This window comes from Eubalaena glacialis, chromosome 7 (genome assembly GCF_028564815.1).
Source record: "Eubalaena glacialis isolate mEubGla1 chromosome 7, mEubGla1.1.hap2.+ XY, whole genome shotgun sequence".
Classification (NCBI taxonomy): domain Eukaryota; kingdom Metazoa; phylum Chordata; class Mammalia; order Artiodactyla; family Balaenidae; genus Eubalaena; species Eubalaena glacialis.
This window is the reverse complement of record NC_083722.1, coordinates 84,382,736-84,405,835: the sequence shown is the minus strand read 5'-3', so window position 1 is coordinate 84,405,835 and position 23,100 is coordinate 84,382,736. Positions and strand designations below refer to the sequence as shown.

Below are 23,100 nucleotides of genomic sequence, written 5' to 3'. Positions count from 1 at the left end.
TTCCACCATTCTGTCTTCCAGGTCACTTATCCGTTCTTCTGCCTCAGTTATTCTACTATTGATTCCTTCTAGTGTAGTTTTCATTTCAGTTATTGTATTGGTCATCTCTGTTTGTTTGTTCTTCAATTCTTCTAGGTCTTTGTTAATCATTTCTTGCATCTTCTCAATCTTTGCCTCCATTCTTATTCTGAGGTCCTGGATCATCTTCACTATCATTATTCTGAATTCTTTTTCTGGAAGGTTGCCTATCTCCACTTCATTTAGTTGTTTTTCTGGGGTTTTTTCTTGTTCCTTCATCTGGTATATAGCCCTCTGCCTTTTCATCTTGTCTATCTTTCTGTAAATGTGGTTTCTGTTCCACAGGCTGCAGGACTGTAGTTCTTCTTGCTTCTGCTGTCTGCCCTCTGGTGGTTGAGGCTATCTAAGAGGCTTGATGGGAGGCTCTGGAGGTGGGTAGAGCTGACTGTTGCTGTGGCGGTCAGAGCTCCGTAAAACTTTAATCCACTTGACTGTTGATGGGTGGGGCTGGGTTCCCTCCCTGTTGGTTGTTTTGCCTGAGGCAACCCAACACTGGAGCCTACCCGGGCTCTTTGGTGGGGCTAATGGCAGACTCTGGGAGGGCTCACGCCAAGGAGTACTTCCCAGAACCTCCGCTGCCAGTGTCCTTGTCCCCATGGTGAAACAGAGCCAGCCCCCGCCTCTGCAGGAGACCCCCCCAACACCAGCAGTTATGTCTGGTTCAGTCTCCCCCAGGGTCACTGCTCCTTCCCCTGGGTCCCGATGCACACACTATTCCGTGTGCACCCTCCAAGAGCGGGGTCTCTGTTTCCCCCAGTCCTGTCGAAGTCCTGCAATCAATTCCCACTAGGCTTCAAAGTCTGATTCTCTAGGAATTCCTCCTCCCGTTGCCGGACCCCCAGGTTGGGAAGCCCGACGTGGGGCTCAGAACGTTCACTCCAGTGGGTGGACTTCTGTGGTATAAGTGCTTGCCAGTCTGTGAGTCACCCACCCAGCAGTTACGGGATTTGATTTTACTCTGATTGCACCCCTCCTACCGTCTCACTGTGGCTTCTCCTCTGTCCTTGGACGTGGGGTATCCTCCTTGGTGAAGTACAGTGTCTTCCTGTCGATGACTGTCCAGCAGCCAGTTGTGATTCTGGTGCTCTTGCAAGAGGGAGTGAGAGCACGTCCTTCTACTCCGCCATCTTGGTTAATCCTTAGTGCCATTTTTTATATTTCTTATTACCAAAGTCTCTTTTAAAACCAACCAGCCATAGGCATTTAGAATACCTTCTAAGTGTAGAGCAAAGTGGGAAATATAAAGAGGTATTCTTTTTTTTTTTTTCCTCCTTTGAGCCTAGAAATCTTTTTTTTTTTAAATTAATTAATTTATTTATTTTTGGCTGCGTTGGGTATTTGTTCCTGCACGCTGGCTTTCTCTAGTTGCGGTGAGCGGGGGCTACTCTTCATTGCGGTGCGCGGGCTTCTCATTGCGGTGGCTTCTCTTGCTGTGGAGCACGGGCTCTAGGTATGCGGGCTTCAGTAGTTGTGGCATATGGGCTCAGTAGTTGTGGCTTGTGGGCTCTATAGCGCAGGCTCAGTAGTTGTGGTGCTCGGGCTTAGTTGCTCCGCGGCATGTGGGATCTTCCCGGACCAGGGATCGAACCCCTGTCCCCTGCATTGGCAGGCGGATTCTTAACCACTGTGCCACCAGGGAAGTCCTAAAGAGGTATTCTTGAGAAAGCTTAATATTTCATTGTGGGAGACAAAACTGTCTGGGGGCTCCATTTTCTACCCATATTTTTAGGTAACCAGTACTTTGCCTATTGTGATTATTGCAAGTATACCTTCCTGGCATGTCATTTGCGTATTAACTTTATATTTTCTTTGCCTTGTATTTAAGAGTTAGAGATGCTTATCTCATTTATGCAGGTCTTTTATATAACATATTCCGTCTGGGAGTTTAACTGTGTCCTGCCAAACAGTTAAGTGGCAGAACAAAATATGTGTGGCCATGGCAGTGTCTAGTCTTCTGCCCAGCATCCAACCACTCCTTACCACTCCACCGCTGCCACTTGGGGCCAAGCCACCAGCACCTCTCACTTGGATTATTTCGGTAGGCTCCTACCTGGTCTTCTTGCTTCTTGCTTTGCCTGTTTATGTTGAGTCTCAACACAGAAGTCAGGTGATTCCGTTCCAACTTAAGTTAGATAAAGTCACTCCAGAGAAGAGACTTCAGTCATAACAGTGGCCTACAAGGTCTCCTGTCATCTGCCCCCACCCTGGTGGTTCTCTGGCCTCATCTCCTCCTACTTTCCCATTGGTCACTCCATCCAGGCTCTCTGCTGTTCTTCCAGCCTTGCAGGGGTGCTTTGCCTGTGTTCCTTTAGCCCATTACGCCGTATTCCCAGGTACTTGTAGGGTAGAGCTTGCTTCTTTACCTTCTTGAGATTTTTAAAAATATATTTTTATTGAAGTTGCTGTGCAATATTATATAAGTTACAGGTATACAATATAATGATTCACAATTTTTAAAGGTTATACTCCATTTATAGTTATTATAAAATATTGGCTATATTCCCTGTGTTGTACAATTTATCCTTGTGGCTTATTTTATACCTAATAGTTTGTACTTCTTATTCCCTCCTCCTATATTGCCCCTCCCCCCGCTCTCCCCATTGATAACCACTAGTTTATTCTCTGTATATATGTGTCTGCTCCTTTTTTTGTTATACTCACTAGTTTGTTGTATTTTTTAGATTCCACATATAAGTGGTGTCATATAGTATTTGTGTTTCTCTGTCTGACTTGTTCCACTCAGCGTAATGCCCTCCAAGTCCATCCATGTTGCTGCAAATGGCCAGATTTCTTTCTTTTTTATGGCTGAGTAGTATTCCATTGTGTGTGTGTATACACATACACACAACACACAGAGACGCCACATCTTCTTTATCTATTCATCTGTTGATGAACACATAGGTTATCTTTACTTACAGATTCCTCCAAGGTTTACCCTGACCACTCCATTCAAGTTTCAGCCTCCCTCACTGCCTACCTCAGGACCACCCCCATCCCCCTTCTCAACTCTGTCTTCTTCTACATTACTTATCACCATCTTACATGCAGTATTTTTTCATAGTTTATTTTGTTTTATTGTCTATCTCCCCCAGCTAGAAATAAGACCCAGAAGGCATAAAGACAAGTTCTTTGCTTTGGTTTTTGTTTTTTGTCTTGTTCATTGTTGGCCCTAGTACCTAGGATGGTGCCTGGCTGAAGTAGGTGCTTGATAAATATTTGACTGAAGAATGAATGAAAATGTAACTGTGAGACTCTTATGTGTCAAAGATGCCACATTCAACTCTTTGAGCATTAATAACTTTAATGATTTATTCATTCATAAAATGCTTATTGAGCACTTACTATATGCCAAACCACAGGCTATGTCTTGAAGATACAGTGGCCCTCCTGGAGCTTACTGTGTAGTTGGAGAGACTGACATTAAACATCAATAAATGTCTAAATATGTGGTGCTACACTATGACAGGGGAGCTCAGAGAACATTCTGGTGTTGAGAGCTTGGAAGGCTTCCTGAGGAATATTTGTCTAGCCCTGCTTTGTGAGTTTAGCTATGAGCCGGGGATGAAAGTAGGGCTGCCAGGCTGCTACTTTCACAGGCCCAGGGAAACTTCTGTGCAGATATCTTAAGCCACTGTGGTTTTCAAACTTGATTGGCATCAGAATCATCTGGTAGGCTTGTTAAAACACAGATCTGGGCCTCCTCTTTAGAATTTCTGATTCAGTAGGTCTGGGGTAGGGTCTGAACATTTGCATTTCTGACAAGTTCTCTAGTGATGCTGATTCTGCTGTTCTGGGGGTCACGCTTTGAGAACAACTGGATTATGGGATGGGTCTGGCCTGTCTCTATCCAAAATGGGGAAGCTTATTCTGACGCAAGGGCTGGGAAGACTTATGATCTTGGAGAAAGGGCCGTCTGCAAGGAACTTTGCAGTTAGTTACAGTTGCCAAAAACCATAGGGTAGGCATAGAAGGAACTGGAGATAATGACTTATTAATTTTTTTTCTGGGCACATTCACAGATTTGAAAGCTTGATCTAATCACTACTATTGTTTTCCTTGTGAGAGGCAAAATACATTTGGCCTGGAATGTTAAAATTTTTGCTTCTCTGGAGTCAGACATAATTGAGTTTGAATGTTAGCTCTGCCACTTACTCATCGTGGAACTGCAGCAAATAAAGAGCTGGGGTGAACTGGGAGTGCCTTTGAGCCTATCCTGCAGAAATAGCATCTTTTTAACAAGCTTTAAAGGTGGTGAAATTTAAAGGTTGCTAAGACTGTGTTTGGAAATTAGAAGCTGCAGCATGAAAACAAGTGACTTATGCTTTCAACCACATGGGCTCCACCCCTGCCTCTACCCACTGAAGATAAGACTTGGCTAAGCTCTGAATCTTGGTCATTTACTTAAAATTCTGAGTGGTAACTCTCTCTAGTTACTTTATCTGTAAGATGGGATTAGTAATACCTACTTCACGGTGGTGTGGCTACTGGAGAAGATTATGTTATGTCGAGGTTTACTGTATTGCTTGATACTTCATAAATATTAAATATTGCTGTTATTTTTTTAAAAATGTCCTTCAAAGATGACACCTCCTCCCATTCATCCCCCCCTTTTCCCACCCCACCACCCAAGGAAATGCAGGCTGCTTTACCATACTCACCGTTAACATGCAACTCTGGTCTAAAACAGGGAACATTTGACTAGATAGTTTTAAACAGTTTAAACCTGATTTTTTCATTGTTCACCTCTTGAATAGAAGGTAGGTGTTTGCTAGAAGGATTTTTATAAAACTGTGGAAAACAGTACCCATTTGAAGTCACTGTTAGAGTGAGTGGTTTGGTTTTTAGTGTTTTTGAGGCATTTACTTCTGGGTTCCTCTTACATGCTTGGGAATTTGCAGATAATCCATTAGTTTATTCAGGAACTCTTTATGGAGGATGATCATGTATTCATAAGAAAAATCGAATTAAAAACAAATGAAAAACTTTTTTCTTGATCCTTCCTTTTACTTTATTTTTGACTAAAATAATTTTGGAGGTCTACTGTATCCTGAGTTTTCAAGCATTCACATGCCTAACATGAGGTAGTTTCAGCTTCCTTTTCTTGTAGCAAATATATTTTGATTGAATAGGTTAAAATACCAACTTATTCATGTACTCAAATATATTAACTTTTTGCTTTTTGTTCAGTAAAAAAATATGCCAGTTGAAATAATACTTCTTAAATGCATGTGATTTCTTGTTCCAATGTATAAACCAGTCTTCCATGAATCATGTTTTTTTCCCCTGTTTTTTGATGATTCCAAGGGAAAAACCTTTCTTTTGTACTACATTAACCTCACACTGTATTTATATTAAACAACATTCTTTGGAGAAAAAAAGGTTTAGTATACTTAGTGAATTATGTACCCTCCTAGAGGCACTGCAGACTGTTAATGCTCAGTGGAACCCAGCAGTTGTAACTGATGAAACATCAGCATGTAGGCTATAAAATAAAAAAGAAGTAATTGGGGACATGTTGGGAGCTGGCAAATGGAAAACACTAGCAGATGTAGAGCTGAAAAGAGAAAAGAAAGTTTAAAAAATCACATTTACTAGAAGAGGAACTACACAGATAGATGATAGAAGTTAACATTTCATTCAGATAGAAAGTGGATTAGAAATTATCTTTACATTTCTAGTACTTAAAAGAAATAATGCTTAAACTCTCATAATTAGCCGTATAAAAGCTGCTTTGACATCAACCACATATACCTGAAAAGGATATTTGTCAGTGAGGTTTTCAACCCTTAAAACACAGTTAGTTTAGGCATTGCTGGAATCCACTTGTACCTATTTGTCAGAGCTGATTATATGCATCTCTTCTCACCTTCCTGCTCAGTGATATCAGACATGGTGAAAGTATTTACACCACGGAAATTGGCAAACACTACAATAAGAGCATCTTCCTGACCCCCAGACAGTTGATAAATATTTACCAGAGCAGTACCATGTATGTACTTTAACTGCCCTCTGTTAAATGAAGGATGATGGGGGTTGAAGAGATCTGGAGCATTCAAAGAAATCCTCTCTGCCCTGTCTGGCATTATGGGAAGTCCTGGACCATAGGGAATTTTGACCTTTTAGTGCTGAACTCATTCAGGCATATAGGCCAGTGTTATGCCTATACAGTTTCAAATATACAGTTCTGTTCTTAAAACACATTTTGTTCCAGCAGTCACCCCAACCCAAACTTGATATGTCTGTGTACTATGTTGTTTGTTGTGTAGGAGAGAATATAATTTATCCCTCTTCAGTGGTATGATACTGTTTTTTACCCCCTGCCTTCCTAACTTTTCTTTTCTGTTCACATAGTTCTCTATGCTCTGAATTGTGAACTTGTGAAGAATGGGTTGGTGGCTCAAGAAACTAGATCCTATTGATACTACATTATTCGCATATTTTTTTCTTTTCCTGGGCTAAAGAGTATCCATGTTCTACCATTAAGGGAGCAAGCATAATGTGAGGGATGGGGCAGGAAACAGAAGTACGTGCTTCCTGCTTTTTCTAATGTATTTTGGTCATCCTCTTAACAAATTTCATGTTAACATCTTACTACTTTAAAAAAATGTTGAAAAAGTGCCACTTCCGAAGAATGAATCCTAAAAACCAATTAGCAGTTGGTATTTCTAGAAACATCTCTGGAAACGAGAAAGGTCTCCTGACATTTTAGGTAGAGATGGCTTGCTGGAAAGCTGAGGGAGGATGGACCCTCCAACCTGTGATTCCTGATTTGCTGTGAATGAACATTTCTCTGTAGCCTTTTAAGGTCAAGCCCCTGAGTTCAAATATGGTAATGTTTGCTCCACTGGAGGACTTGGTCTATATACAGTGACCATCTAATATAAACAGACTTCTGGAAGCTACATACCCAAGACCTGTCTAAAATAATATGACCTGTCTAAAAATAATGTTTACTGTATCCTATAAGTTATAACATTACTAAGGGTTTTATAGAATAACCCACAATAATCTCATTTAATCCTTATAACGGCCTATTGAACTTGATATTATTATCAACTCTATTTCTACGTGGTGAACTGAGACTTAGAGTATTAAATGACATGCCCTGTACAAATGAACTTATTTACAAAAAAGAAGTAGAGTCACAGATGTAGAAAACAAGCTTATGGTTACCAGGGGGTAAGGGGAAGCGGGATAAATTGGGAGAGTGGGATTTACATATACGCACTACTATATATAAAATAGATAACTAATAAGAACCTACTGTATAGCACAGGGAACTCTACTCAATTCTCTGTAATGGCCTATACGGAAAAAGAATCTAAAAAAGAGTGGATATATGTATATGTATAACTGAATCACTTTGCTGTACACCTGAAACTAACACAACATTGTAAATCAACTATACTTAAATAAAAATGAAAAAAATAAAAATAAAAATTTTTAAAAATGACATGCCCTGTGTGACAAAGCCACCTCTGTCACGCTGGTGACAGAGCCAAGAATCAAACCCAGGTCATTTGAGTATGCTCTTAGCTACTATACTTAACTACCTCTTGTAAGTAAGGGGCCATATAAGAAATTGACTTTGCTTTGCTGCTTCTCACTGGGAAGTTTTCATCTAATTTTCACAGGAATCTGTGTTTGTGGCAGAACTCTAAGGATGTTTATGCCGGAGAGCTGTTTGTGTTCTCACAGCCCAGTGCAGTGAGAAGCAGGGGAAGGAGGTGCAGAAGTTTGAAGAGGGAAAGAGTGGAGGCTGAGGCAAATTCCATAGCCTGGAGATTTTGAAAAACAAATGGAGAGACTTGTTAAGTAGATTATTTTATCGTTTCCACTGATTTTCATTTGTCTAGCACACAGAACCCATGAGCGCCTTTCTTCAGCTATATACACAAGTAGAACAACCAGTCAAAAATGAAGTTGAGTGGAAATTCAAGTCCAAGGATCTTCGAATCCAAAGTCTATATTTGTAACCATTGTGCTTCAAGTAAAAAAGATGAGCAAAGCATCAAACCTAATCAGAAAATCTCTGTGGCACTGTAAGCAGGAGTAAAGAAAGTATTTTGGGAAATGGGGCACCCTTCTTGGTAAGAACAACAGCAATTATAATGGCCAATATTTATTGAAATCTCACTCTATACCTAGTCATTGCCCATCCCAGAAGTCCACTGGACTGTGGATAGTATCTGTAAGAAGCTAAGCTCTCGTGAATGACCTGGCTGGTCATCCATGGACACTGCTGAAGTGAGGAAAGTGCACTGGGAGAGAAGACTGCTAGTAGGATCACTATAGTGGAGACAGGTGAATTGCAGCCATCAGCTGACTAAATATAAAAATAGGTATAGTTTGGGGCTGGTGACTTCAGTGACCTCTAAGAGCTTTCCCACTTTCCCCTGCCGAACTGAAATGAAGATGCCCAATATAGGATATTTTCTGGTCAATATTCACTCTCTATTGGGCTGGTTCACAAATAGTGAAATTTGAATGCCTTAGTACCATTGATGGGTCCATTGGGACTCGGATCATAATTATCATAAATAATAGGAATAGATCCTGTTTGTAAATGGGCTACCAGAGACAATGATGATGATAACAGTAATTAAAATGTTAATAAAGAAATAACATTATTGAGGACTTAGCATGTACAAGATATGGTTCTGTGTACTTTACATTTAATTCTCATGATGACACTACAGTAGGAACAATGGATCTTATTTTATGAATGAGGAAACTGACACAGAATCTAAGGTCACAAACTGGAAAGCAATAGAGTTGAGGGTTGTGCCCAGGTAAACTGGAGCCAGAGCCCACATCCATGACCCTATATGTTTGGAACAGGATATATGTGCTGTGAAAAGTGATATATTTACATTATAGATGGCAGCCAGTTTGTATGCCAGGAACTTATCTCTCTTGGCCTTGATTCTGGAAAGAGAGTGACTTATAGATGATCTGTGTTTAAATTCTAGGCCCTAGAGTCAGAATCGTCTTTCCTTCCTTAGTTGCAGCTTCAGAAATATCCTCCGGTAAACATGACCCTTCTTTCTGTGCTCACGTGTCAGACTGCAGGAGTGTCCACTAAGACCAACTTCCCTGGGAATCTTTAGGAAATAGAAATAACCAGGGGAAAATGAACAGTAATTACCTGGCATTAAGTTGAGACCTTTTGTGTGAAAGGCATGGGAAGATAGGCCTTTCAGCGACTTAATGAGCCTTATCACAGGCCTTCAGCTTTTCTGAATAAATTTGAAGGTAATAAAATGTCGGACCTTGCTTTCAAACCAAATTATACTACAACATCATTTTGAAAGACCTTTGGAACAAGTGACTGAAAGTTTTTTCCCCCTCGTCCCTGAAGATAGAATCAGTTTCTCCCTATTAATGAGAACCCAGAGTAATTTCAGAAGACAGCCAGTAAATAAAAGTATTTAATGAAGTGAAATAGAATCTGATTTGTAAGAACGAACTCAAAGGAACATTGCATCCTGTTTGCTATTCATAGCTTAGTTCATTAATTCAGCAAATATTTTTTAGAATTTCCTGACTGATGCCAGGCACTGAGCTAGGCACTGGTGATACTACAAAGAACCTGGCAGACAAAGGGGTCATAGATAATTAGCAAGTGGGAAGCTAAAGAAGAAACACTTAGAGCTTTTGAAAAGTTTTAGGAAGGAAATAACAGGAAACTGTACTGGGGGAGTAATGACTTACCTAGCTACGCCGAGAACACAAGCTCAAGCAAGGGTGATGGCATTTCACTGAGGCCACTTCAGAACCACTTATAAGATAAAATTAACAGTCAGTCAATATATATGTTTGTAGAAGAATAAATGTGTCTTTCAGTGACGATGCATTCAGTCTTTTTGTATAGTTTTGTCCCTGTTTGCATTGCTGTGCCCTCTTACATCCTCTGTTGTATCCAGGGCTGTCCAGGGACTTTTTATTACAAAATATACAGACACTTTTTTTCTGAATATGTACTCTTCCAAATCAATTTCTGGCATTGTATCTCATGGCTCATTTGCTACAAAAGTAAGGTGATTTTAATTAACACAGGAAGAATTTCAGGACAGGAATATGCCCCATTTTCCATTCCGTGGTACGTTTGGCTGAGTAAACTGAATTTAGACAGAAGGCACCTGCCCCTTAAGCAAGGTGACCTCTCTTGGGTCTCTTGAATTAAATCCTGTTTCAGGTTGCTTAAAAGATGTTGCCACGCTAGAGGAATGTTGAGAGAAACAGTAAGCATCACAGAGTTTACTCTCACATTTCCTATTTGTATTCATCTTATAAAATAGTACCGGAGAGTTCATTTTTATATAGGCTTTAAGAGTGAAATTATTGGCTACTACCCAAAGCAATCTACAGATTCAATGCAATCCCTATCAAATTACCAATGGCATTTTTCACAGAACTAGAACAAAAAATTTCACAATTTGTATGGAAACACAAAAGACCCCGGTTAGCCAAAGCAATCTTGACAAAGAAAAATGGAGCTGGAGGAATCAGGCTCTCTGACTTTGGACTATACTACAAAGCTATAGTAATCAAGACAGTATGGTATTGGCACAAAAACAGAAATATAGATCAGTGGAACAGGATAGAAAGCCCAGAGATAAACCCACACACCTCTGGTCACCTAATCTATGACAAAGGAGGCAAAAATATACAATGGAGGAAAGATAGCCTCTTCAGTAAGTGGTGCTGGGGAAACTGGACAGCTACATATAAAAGAATGAAGTTAGTACACTCCCTAATACCATACACAAAAATAAACTCAGAATGGATTAAAGACCTAACTAAGAACAGACACTATAAAACTCTTAGAGAAACACATAGGCAGGACACTCTATGATATAAATTACAGCAAGATCTTTTTTCACCCACCTCCTAGAGTAATGAAAATTAAAACAAAAATAAACAAATGGGACCTAATTAGACTTAAAAGCTTTTGCGCAACAAAGGAAACCATAAACAAGGCAAAAAGACAACCCTCAGAATGGGAGAAAATATTTGCAAACAAAGCAGCTGGCAAAGGATTAATCTCCAAAATATACAAGCAGCTCATGCACCTCAATATCAAGAAAACAAACAACCCAATCAAAAAATGGGTAGAAGACCTAAATAGACATTTCTCCAAAGAAGACATACAGATGGCCAACAAACACATGTAAAGATGCTCAACATCACTAATCATTAGAGAAATGCAAATCAAAACTACAATGAGGTATCACCTTACACGGGTCATAATGACCATCATCAAAAAATCTACAAACAGTAAATGCTGGGGAGGGTGTTGAGAAAAGGGAACCCTCTTACCCTGTTGGTAGGAATGTAAATTGATACAGCCACTATGGAAAATAGTATGGATGTTACTTAAAAAACTAAAAATAGAACTACCATATGACCCAGCAATCCCACTACTGGGCATATACCCAGAGAAAACCATAATTCAAAAAAGACACATGCACCCCAATGTTCATAGCAGCACTATTTGCAATAGCCAGGACATGGGAGCAACCTAAATGTCCATCAGCAGAGGAATGGATAAAGAAGATGTGGTACATATATACAATGGAATATTACTCAGCCATAAAAAGGAATGAAATTTGGTCATTTGTAGAGAGGTGAATGTACCTAGAGAGTGTCATACAGAGTGAAGTAAGTCAGAAAGAGAAAAGCAAATATCGTATAATAATGCATATATGTGGAATCTAGAAAAATGATATAGATGATCTTATATGCAAAGCAGAAATGGAGACACATACATAGAGAACAAATGTATGGATACCAAGCGGGAAAGGGGTGGGGTGGGAGGAATTGGGAGACTGGCATTGACATATATACATTATTGATACTATGTATAAAAGAGACAACTGATGGGAACATACTGTATGGCTCAGGGAACTCTACCTAATGCACTGTGGTAACCTAAATAGGAGGGAAGTCCAAAAGGGAGGGGATATCTGTATGTGTACGGCTGATTCATTTTGTTGTGCTGTGGAGGCTAACACAACATTGTAAAGCAACCATACTCCAGTAAAAAAAAAAAAAAAAGAATCTAAAGAGCTATAACTAAATGCAGTGCATGAACCTTGGTTGAATTTTAAATTGGAGAAAAATCATATGAGACATTTTTGTAAAAAATGGGAGAACTTTACTTCATATATTAGATGGCATTATGGAATTATTGTTAAATTTCTTAGGGGTGATAACAGTATTGTGGTTATATAGCAAAATGTCCATTTCTTTAGGTGATGCATGTAGAAATAAAAAAGAATGAAATATCATAATGTATATAACTTTAAAATTGTTCAGCAAAAAGAGAGATAGAAAGAAAAAAACAGTGTGGTTGGATCTCAGTGAGGACTGTACAGATGTTCTTCGTCCTGTGTCCAAGTTTCTGAACATCTGCACGTTTTCTTTTTTTTAGTTTTTTAATTTAATTTTATTTATTTTTTTTATACAGCAGGTTCTTAGTAGTCGTCAATTTTATACACATCAGTGTATACATGTCAGTTTCCTTGTCTTTAAAATGGTACCTTCCTCATAGTACATGTAGCTACCATGTGCCATAGTGACTACCTCTCATGTGACTGAATTTAAAAACCACTGAGGCTTCTCTTGTGGCGCAGTTGTTAAGAATCCGCCTGCCAATGCAGGGGACACAGGTTCGAGCCCTGGTCCGGGAAGATTCCACATGCCACGGAGCAACTAAGCCCCTACACCACAACTACTGAGCCTGCGCTCTAGAGCCACAACTACTGAAGCCCGCACGCATAGAGCCCATGCTCCACAACAAGAGAAGCACCGCAGTGAGAAGCCCACACTGCAATGAAGAGTAGCCCCCACTCACTGCAACTAGAGAAAGCCAGTTCACAGCAACGAAGACCCAACACAGCCAAAAATGAATAAATAAAAATAAATAAATTTATTTAAAAAAACACTGAGTGTGATTTAATATTAATGTTATTGTTAATATATATTATAAGATTAGGGAGAATGAAGAGTGACTTCCAGAGGTCATGACTCTAGTCCCTGCTCCAAGGAAAAACCTCCTTAGTCCATCTCAGATTAATTTCCTGGTTCTCAACTTAGATAATGAGTTCTACACTGCATGCAAAACTCTGGACAAGGGCATCCCCAAAGTCACAGGGTAATTGAGGCACATTCATAGCACATTATTTTCACTTCAATATTTGGGGGAATTAAACCTATATATATGTATTAAAAGTATCACATGGATATATGTATATAAATACATATATATATTATGTAGTAGCATGCACAACTTGAATGAATTTTTAGAGTACTAGACTAAGCTTTAAAAATTGTTTTCATTTGGAGAGGAAAGCTTAAGATTGTACCCTGCCAGGACCCTAGGATCATTCTCTTTTGTTATTCTGGGGATTTCACATAGAAATGTTTGAGAAACCTTAGAAAAATTGACTTACCTGTTGTAAATGTTGTTTCTGTAAAGAAATTCCAAAATTTCCCTCAATCATTCCTTTTATCTTTGCCAGCATTTTTTGGTGGGTGAGAGGGAGTTAATATTATACAACTGATTTTGTGCAGCTGATAAAATTCTAAAGTGACTATATGTTCATTTGATATATAGGGTCTTTTGGCTGTTTGGGAGGTGATTTTGGTCCTAGAGAAAAATTCCTGGCTCTTAGCTTGTGGAATTCTGCTATTGTTTTATTCGTGCATTTCTCATTTTAAAATGCATTGTCTTTCTCTGTATTCAGTGCTCCTAAGCCCTCTTCTTCCCAGACTCTATTCTTTCCCAGAAGCCACAATGTCCAGCCCCGACTTTTCCTCTGAGTTGTATGAACTTAAATGTGGTTGTCTCCTCATCATCTCCTTTTAGCAGTCTCAAGGCATTTTGAAAATGAATTCCTAGATTAATAAATGGCACCTTCGTTCATCTATTTGCACATGCCACAAACCTAAGAGTCACTCTGGCTACCTGCCTCATCCTCACCCTGCCCCCTCCTCAAATCCATTCTGTCAGCAGGTTATCTCTGTTTTATCTTCTGAATATCTCTGGAATAGGTTCATTTCTTTTCATTACTGTCACCCTTCCTTGTCTAGCTACTGTCATCTTCCTCATCTTCTTTCCACCAAATAGCTGGTCTCTGCCTGTTTCTCCACCTCTTTATGCACTGCTCTCCCTTACTGTCTGCATTCCAGACTCCTTGTTAGGCTTTCAAAGCCACTGTTTTGCCAGGTTCTCTCTAGACATAGTGCTTCCTCTTTACCTGGTAAACTCCTAGCTATCCACCAGGCTTCAGCTTTTTGTCTTCCAATCTAAGGTTGGTTACCTTGTTTTCCACTTTTTTCCAATTGTGATTGTATATTTATTATACATTTAATGTATAATAAAATTGTGTCCCTTTTAGGATGTGGGCTACATGAAATCACCATTCTTTCTCATGTATCCCCAGCACCTAGAGCAAGCTCTCAGTAATTAATTGTGACTGAACGAATAGATGATTTGCCACAGTACCACCAAGAGAAGTTCATATGTGGATGGAAAGGGAGAGGCTATATTGGCATATGCCCCGTGAGTCTACTGGATTGAACTGCTATTCTTAAGGGAAAAAAGCGTCTTTTAGCCCTGGTGTCAAGCACAAAGTTGCTTGGACTAAATAATGTTGGGCCTTGAATGGCAGGTTAAGGAGTTTAAAAAACTGTGTATTAGATGCATTGGAGAACTTCCTTGGTGGCTCAGTGGTTAAGAATCCACCTGTCAATGCAGGGGACGCGGGTTCAATCCCTGGTCCAGGAAGATCCCACATGCCGCAGAGCAACTAAGCCTGTGCGCCACAATTACTGAAGCCCGCTCGCCTAGAGCCTGTGCTCCACAACAGGAGAAGTTACCACAAGGAGAAGCCCGTGCACCACAACGAAGAGCAACCCCCACTCGTTGCAACTAGAGAAAGCCTGCGCGCAGAAATGAAGACCCAATGCAGCCAAAAATAAATAAATAAATAAATAAATTTAGATGCATTGGAGAACTACTGTAGGTGGGGAGTCCCTGGTCTAATGGTCTCCAACCTGGGTATCTCTGACAGGGTTGCCGTGAATGTATGTTTCATGCTTTGCCAAGATTGGGAGGACCCCTGGGTCCTTGATAGAAGGATGGGACCACAGGTGGGGGGTAGGGGTGGAGAAACACCTGAAATAAAACCCATTATCTACAGCTTTGTATTCATAAGACAAGCGTCAAAGATCAGATTTCCAGGTGCCAAGGCAAGACTCTTTCTATTCACACCTGACTAAACAGTGATCATGAGGAAGGTGATGAAAATAGGTACCATTGATGGATTTTTTTTTCCTCTTTGCCAGATTCTATGCCAAGCACTTATGTGAAATAGCAATTATTATCCATATTTTATGGGTGAGGAAACATGTTGAGGTTACATAACTTGGCTAATGCCTCACAGAAACATAAGTTGCTGAGTTAGAATCAGGATCCAGGTCTGACTGACCCCAAAGCTCAGGCTGCTAGCCACCAATAATCACAGGAGGACAAATATTAATAAGAATAAATGTTATTAACAATAATGGCATCATTATTATATGCCAGGCACCAACTCAGGGATGCACATTTATTTTCTCCTGTGAGCCGGGTAAGAAAACACTAGTTGCTAGGTTTACTTGTTGGAGGACTAAGAATTTGGCATATTCCACTGGCCATCATCCCTTGGGTCCTAAATGTTCAGTTATAATAATAATAATAAACTTGAAACAATATAAATAGGAAGTAGAGAGAGAGACCCTGAGGAAAGATTGGACATGATTTCACTGTACTCTTGAAACTTCTCTAATATACTTTTGTGCCCACTAGTGTTTATTCTGTAGTGAGTCTTTTTTTTTTTTTTTTAATTTATTTATTTTTGGGTGCGTTGGGTCTTCATTGCTGTGTATGGGCTTTCTCTAGTTGTGGCAAGGGGGCCTACTCTTCGATGCAGTGCGCGGGCTTCTCATTGCGGTGGCTTCTCTTGTTGTGGAGCACGGGCGCTAGGCGCGCAGGCTTCAGTAGTTGTGGTTTTCGTGAGCTCAGTAGTTGTGGCGCCTGGTCTTAGTTGCTCCACGGCATGTGGGATCTTCCCGGACCAGGGCTGGAACCCGTGTCCCCTGCACTGGCAGGCGGATTCTTAACCACTGCGCCACCAGGGAAGCCCTGTAGTGAGTCTTTAATATATCTCAATAGCCATAGAGAAACCCCCTTTTGCCTTCTCATATCTGTCCAAGACTGTGGTAATAGTAATAGTTGCTCTTATTTGTTCCTTGCTTGACGTATTTTGATGCAAAAGCCTCCCAGCCCAGAGAGAGACCACGTGCTGGTCTCTGGAGACTGAGTTCAAATCCCGACTCATACCTACTGGCTATATATCAACCTGGGAGGTGTCGTAACCTCCACGTGCTGCCATCACTTGTTTGTCAAATGTTTATTGAGCACTAGCTGTATGCCGAGTCCTGTATTTGAAACTGGGGTTACAGTGGGGAACAAAAATAGACACAGCGCTGGTGAGCTTATAGTTCAGTTCAAGAGAGAGATGTCAAATAATCACACAAATGAGTTTATGTTAAGCTTAGTGACAGAGAGGTACTTGGTGCTGTGAGTACACACAACAGGGAAATGACCAGGCACAGAAGGCTTTCTCAGGCTACCTCAGGCTATGTAACTCTGTCAGTGGATGTATGCAAAGCTCTCAGCATGGTGCCTAGTACATAATAAGGGCCGAATAGTTGGTAGCTCTTGATAATATACACTTAATTTTTCCAGGGAAAGAAGCATAGAAACAAATATATTTAGTGCAAAGCAACTAATATGGTTGACTTTTGTCAGTATCTGGATTTTATATTTTATAATATAATCCTTTGAACCTCTTTATTTATCTGAGAAAGAAATGAGGTTGGGATGGTTGCTTGGAAGAATTGTCCAAGGATAGGCCACTAATGAAGACATCTAAACACAGTCATCTTGTTCCATAGTTAGTTCCAAGATAAAGTCAGACAGAAATATCTAGAAGCCAAGGCCTTTGGGGGCATTGTTTGTTTGGTAAATTTTGATTCATAGTCTCATGAATGCCTCATCAGCCTTCTGACCATTAGTCTGGGCAGGTAGCTCTGTGTGGGGGCCTTTATTCTCTGGCAGCCAAGACAGGGATATCCTAATGATGATTGGTTTCAGTGTCTCATAACCGCTGGTCCCCGAATATAAAGCAGTGTGAATATCTAAACAGATTCTCATTGCTTTCAGCCTGTATGCAATTTAGCAGCAACAGATTTCATATCTCACAGTGTTCAGCAGTCCTACTTAATTAGGAACTTCTTGTGAATCAGGCCAACTGATGGTCATAACTACTGAAGTGGACATGTTTGCCCTGAAAAGGCAGAGAGTTGAAAAGAAATTTCAGTAGTCCTTGGGTTACTGAGAAAGGGACCAGTGAGTTGTCAGGGTATTCTCACTGGCCTTCCTGATGGCAGAACTGCCTTCCAGGTTATAACAGCACTGTTGGGACACTCACTGCAGGAAGGGCCAGTATGAGAAATTAGAACTTGAAACGAGGCCTGCCTACTTAGCTGGGATGCCCTCTTGTCTCATTGTTTGAATTTCCCCTTATTCCCAGACATAGATTTTCACTTTGGGGGGGGAAAAAAATTAAGGCTGATGGAGTGCTAAAGCAGCTCTTCCTTGAACAAAAAGAGAAGCACCAAAATGACTCAGCACACATTCAGTGATAAATTTACGTGAATGTACTGCATAGTACATACTGGTGAAGAGCATGGCCTTGGAGTCAGACAGTCAGATCCTGACTCTGCCTCTTGATAACTGTGGACTTGGAGCAAGTTACCTAACTACTGACTCTCTGTTTCCACATCTGTAAAATGAGGAATATAGCTGTAGCTACCTCAAAAAAATCTACCTTAAAAAATTAAATGAGGGACTTCTCTGGCGGTCCAGTGGTTAAGACTGCCTTCCAATGCAGGAGGCATGGGTTCGATCCCTGGTTGGGGAACTAAGATCCCACATGCCATGGGGTTGTGGCCAAATACTAAAAAATATATATATATATATATATATATATATATTTTAGAGCTTATGCCTGCAAAACACCATGTATAGAAGCTGGCATGTACTAAGTACTAAATGATTGTTGACTGATTTGTGAGTTCAGTTTTGATGCAGTTTCTGACTTCTACTGGCTAGAATTTGTGACTAGATTGAGATAGTAGGGTTGGTTCAAAAGGTACAAGACTCAAATTATGTATATATATCCCTAGAAGATCAGAAGGCCTCAGTAAATACTAGTTTCTTTCAGGTTGTGTTAGCATTAAATTAATAAGATATCCAAGGCTGAACTGGGCAAATGTGGTAGATCTATGATGGTAATTATTAACATTTGTATTAACTTTACAATTTAAAAAAGCTCTTTCAATATACATTGCTTTAGTAACTCCTTACAACGTATATGACTGTATTTAGGCCATACAATAGTCCTGACAATCAGGAGGTAGGGAAGTGTTTTTTGGTCTGTTTGTTCATATATTCTTTCCTTCATCCCACCAGTGCATGTAGGTGCCTGTAAGGTGTCAGGTGCTCTGCTCATCCTGGTAAACAAAATGCATGGGGTCCCTGTCCCCACAGTCCTGTCTTAGGTGATCCTCCAAGTTTACATTTTAAGTTATTGAAAGGTGAAATGTGCAAGGTAGGTATTTCCAGTGATTAATGTTTTATAGATGAAAAAAATTAAGATTCAGTCAGGCTGGTGAGTGACAGAGTCAGATCTCAACCTCCAAATCCCAAGTCCTTTCCATTGGATCCTACTGCCTGCCTTATAGAATATATAAGTTGGAACAAATACCAGAGCAAGCCTGGTGTAGCCATTCATTTTACAGATTAAAGGTGCTGATGTTTAAATTGGGTAAATGAGATGCTCAAAACCATCCCTGCTTTAGGAGTAGTTATCATTCCAGTGAGGAAACCTTTTGACAGCATGCTAAATCTTTGCATGTATACAGCTTATTCTGCAGTAATATAACAGCTACCTTTTAATAAACTTTGTGTTATCAAAAATTCAGTGTAACATGTTTGTTTCAGGAGTGCAACTTCAGACCAGCAGATCAAAAGTTTTGGGTTTTGGTTTTTTTTCTTGGAAAAGAATGTAGGAAATAAGAATATTGCTTTATAGCCATAAAACCTAAATGCCGCTGAGCAAATCTACCATATGATCAAATCTGGCTTTCCTTCAAGAGTAAAAGACTTTCACTTCCTGTCACCCCAGCACTATCATTATGTGTTTAGACCTCGATCACCCACTGTTACGGAAGATCGAGCTCAAGCCACTCAAGCAAAGCAGTTGTATTTTGTAGATGCAGTGGCTTCTTCCTTCTGCAGTGTGGGGCCGCTTCTCTGCGGTGACTGAGTTTTAATCAAAGCAGTTGGAGTGCCCGCTCTGGGCCTGATCCTATTCTAGGCACAGAAATGACCAGAATAGACCATGCCCTTATTCTGATGTAGCTTATAATCTATTGGGGGACAGATAGTGATTGAGGGAAGGAAGGAGGGAGAGAGGGAAGGAAGAAAGGAAAGTGATGAGATGATGTCAGGTAGTGATGGTGCCATGAAGAATTATTCAACAGGGTGGAGTGACGGGGTGGAGGTGGGGGCTGGTCTGTGTGCTGTGTTAGGTGGGGAGATCCAGGAGGGCCTCTCAGGGCCATAGCAAAGATGCACCTGTCACAAAGGAGCAGCCATATGACTCCCTGGAGGAAAAGTGTCCTTGGCAGACGGAGCAGCAAGTGCAAAGCTCTTGAGGCAGAAACGCACCAGGCCTGTTGGAGGAAAGCAAGGAGGCAGGCCAGGCTGGAGGGAAGAATGCAAGGGGGAGCGATGGAGAAGAGCCCCGAGAGATAGCTGGGGACCATAGCAGGAAGGGCCTCGTAGGATTTTACTCTGGGTGAGATGAGAAGGTACAGGTGGTTTTTGACCAGAGTTGGGATGTGACCTGACTTAGGTTTTAGGAGGCTTCTGAGTGGAAAGAGACAGTGCAGAAGCACAGGCAGAAGCTGAGACCGTCAGGGAATTATTGCAGCTGTCCAGCCAAAACATGGCGGTGGCTTGATTTGGGAGGTAGAGGTGGACTTGGAGAGAAATGGTTGGGTTTTGTTAATCTTTTGAAAGTCGGCCTGAAAGGGTGTGCTGATGAGCTCCAGGGTGTTTGGCCTTACACCTGGAAGAATAGAACTGCCATTTGGGAGCACTATAATTTGTGGGCTCAGCTAGGTGTCTGTTTGAAAGACATAGGTACACTAATGGAGGTGGTTCCTTCAAATCACAGGGTGTGTGGAAATGCCTTATGACATGCGTTCAGACATGAATGTAGGTGGGATTATAAAATGTGTCCTCCCCTCCCTGGTACATGTCCCCCGCAACCCCCATACACTTACAGCATTTCTTCTTAGCTACTTCCCACCACTGATAAGATGTACTCTTGGGAGAGAACCAGTCATTTGGTGCTTCGTGTGATTTTTAAGTCAGTATGATACCTTTCCTAGATGTATTTACATTTAAACCTTACTTCAAACTCTGTGATGACACACAGATTTCATCTCTTATGCTAACTTGAATCACTGACAGTGGTTGCCTAGAGAACTGTGCTGAGAAAATTTGTGAAGCTGGTACCAGGCTCAGCAGGGAAGAGGAAAACTTGATAATATCTTCCACTACAGGGACTAGGAGTGGCATCCCATACATGCCTCGTATTTGATAGCCAAGCTTTCGCTGCCACAGAAAGTACCTTTTTTGTCCCATCTCTCCCCTTGCATTTAGATATCAGCAAGTAGGCAGCGGAAATATTTTTCCTTTTCACTGTTTGAGCACTTGCCTCTGAAATCACACCAAGAAGACCACTGGCCCAAAGATCAGATTTTAATATCTAAAGGTCTTGAGTTACATGATATAAAACCCAAGTGCTCCAGAAGAGATAGGGCCTTTGCCTTAATGGGCAAGGCCTTTTTGCCAGGTCAAAATCCACTTTTTTTTTTTCTCTAGCATTCCTCACTGACAGATCTACTGTAATTACATTCCCTTATTATGTGTACTGTTTCTCTCCCCTCCAGAATGTGAGCCACAGCGCAAGGACTTTACTGTGGATTGTTCAGTACTGTTTCCCCAGTGCACGGAACAGTGGCTCTAGGAAGTATGTGTTGAATCAATGTTGAATGAAATGCCTGAAGAAGCCTGAAGTTGTATTGTAGCCCAGAATTAAGGTAAATGATTACTAAGGTAGCCACACTTTTTTGAAAGTGGAAAGCTCCTATTAGAATAAACATCACTATAGCTATGTCGTTTAATGAACATTGTTGATAATCATAGTAGTAATAATAGCTCTTCTTGAGCATGTCTGTGTGCCTGATCCTAGGTTAAGTGCCTGATGCTCATTATTTCCCTTGGAAAGTAGGTCCTCATTTGTTAGGTGAAGAAATTCAGACTTAGAGTGTCTTGCCCAAGGATATAATGCTAATAAACGGGAGCTTCCAAAGCTAAAAAGAAGACACAAAGATTTCTCTGTATAGGAAATCTTGCTTTCTAGCTGATAAATTGTGGTTTCTATTTGATAATAAATGGCTGCCTTTTACCATTAAAACCCCAAAGTTGTGGGAGTCTGGAAGGGCCTTTGGATTGGTTCATTGTTTTGTTTTTTTCTGCTAATTTCTGGTAAGAAAGAATCTGACCTTCTCAGTTCAGACAACTTTTCCCAAATGTGTTGACAAGCTGGTTGTGAGGATCCCAAGTGGGTGTCAAGTTAGAGAGGAAAGGAGAGTCTCATAACCTTTACACATAAACTCATGCTTTTGAGGAAAAATGGGTGGTTGGTGGAGTGGGAAGAGCTGGCTTTAAGGGAAGCAGATCCCACACTTTGTTGCTTTGCATCCAGGCTGTAGACCACTGTGATGGTTGTTATTGTAATATTTTTCTTTAAATTGACTCAATTCTGTTTACTTAATGTAGTTAAAACAGAATCTCTGAACCCCCAGCATGGATGGAAAACCAGCATCGTTTGCCGTAGAGTAACAATATATCAATACTGCATATGGTAAGAAGATATATATATAGTAATGATAATAAAATAGAAAGTAATATATAATGAAAATAAGGCAATGCTATTTCATGTTTTAAAATTAAAGAATAAAAATAATGAAATATAAATCTAATGAACATACCAGAAAATAGTTTTCCCTGTGAGCAGAGTGAAACTGTTCATGATTAGTTACCAATACAGGGATATTTAGCTCCTTTTCCCTTATTTTAAAGAAAAAGCTGAAAAGATGGTTTTCGGATGCTAATGCGCGTATATGGAATCTAAAAAAACGGTACTGATGAACCTAGGGGCAGGACAGGAATAAAGACGCAGATGTAGAGAACGGACTTGAGGACACGGGGAGGGGGAAGGGGAAGCCAGGACGAAGTGAGAGAGTAGCATTGACATATGCACACTACCAAATGTGAAACACGTAGCTAGTGGGAAGCAGCTGCGGAGCACAGGGAGATCAGCTCGGTGCTTTGTGATGACCTAGAGGGGTGGGATAGGGAGAGTGGGAGGGAGACGCAAGAGGGAGGAGATATGGGGATATACGTATACATACAGCTGATTCACTTTGTTGTACAGCAGAAACTAACACAACATTGTAAAGCAATTATACTCCAATAAAGATGTTAAAAAAAAAAAAAGATGTTTTTTTCCCCCAGCTTTAATGTTAATCAGTACCAAGAATCCTAACATATATGGCATATAAAAATACATATGGACGATATATGTATATAAATATATTGTGTTTATTTAAGATATATTGTACATAAAGAAAAAATATATGTAGTAATTTATGAAAACCAGGTTGTAATTTAACTTTATAATAATCAGTGGTCCTTTGATTATGGGGACCTGGGTAAGAGGCAGTAAGCTAAGTCATTAATTTCCATTTGTCTCAGGCCAAGAGTGTTTG

The 23,100-nt window shown here is 40.4% G+C and overlaps 1 protein-coding gene across 12 annotated transcripts in view; it reads left to right on the top strand.

The window, feature by feature from the left end:
- Positions 1 to 23,100, top strand: part of FHIT (fragile histidine triad diadenosine triphosphatase) — a 1,499,836-nt gene that overhangs the window by 123,981 nt on the left and 1,352,755 nt on the right. For 6 of the 12 annotated variants that reach the window (XM_061195477.1, XM_061195468.1, XM_061195476.1 and 3 more), the window contains exons 3-4: positions 21,217 to 21,366; positions 22,109 to 22,193. The exons of 4 other annotated variants lie outside the window; for them this stretch is intronic. Coding sequence is in view for 4 of the 8 variants with exons in the window: in XM_061195476.1 (XP_061051459.1) it covers positions 22,191 to 22,193 (3 nt within the window). In the remaining 4 variants the exon portion in view is untranslated. The remainder of the gene's footprint in view (positions 1 to 21,216; positions 21,367 to 22,108; positions 22,194 to 23,100) is intronic. 2 more of the 12 variants (XM_061195470.1, XM_061195469.1) reach the window with 1 other exon arrangement.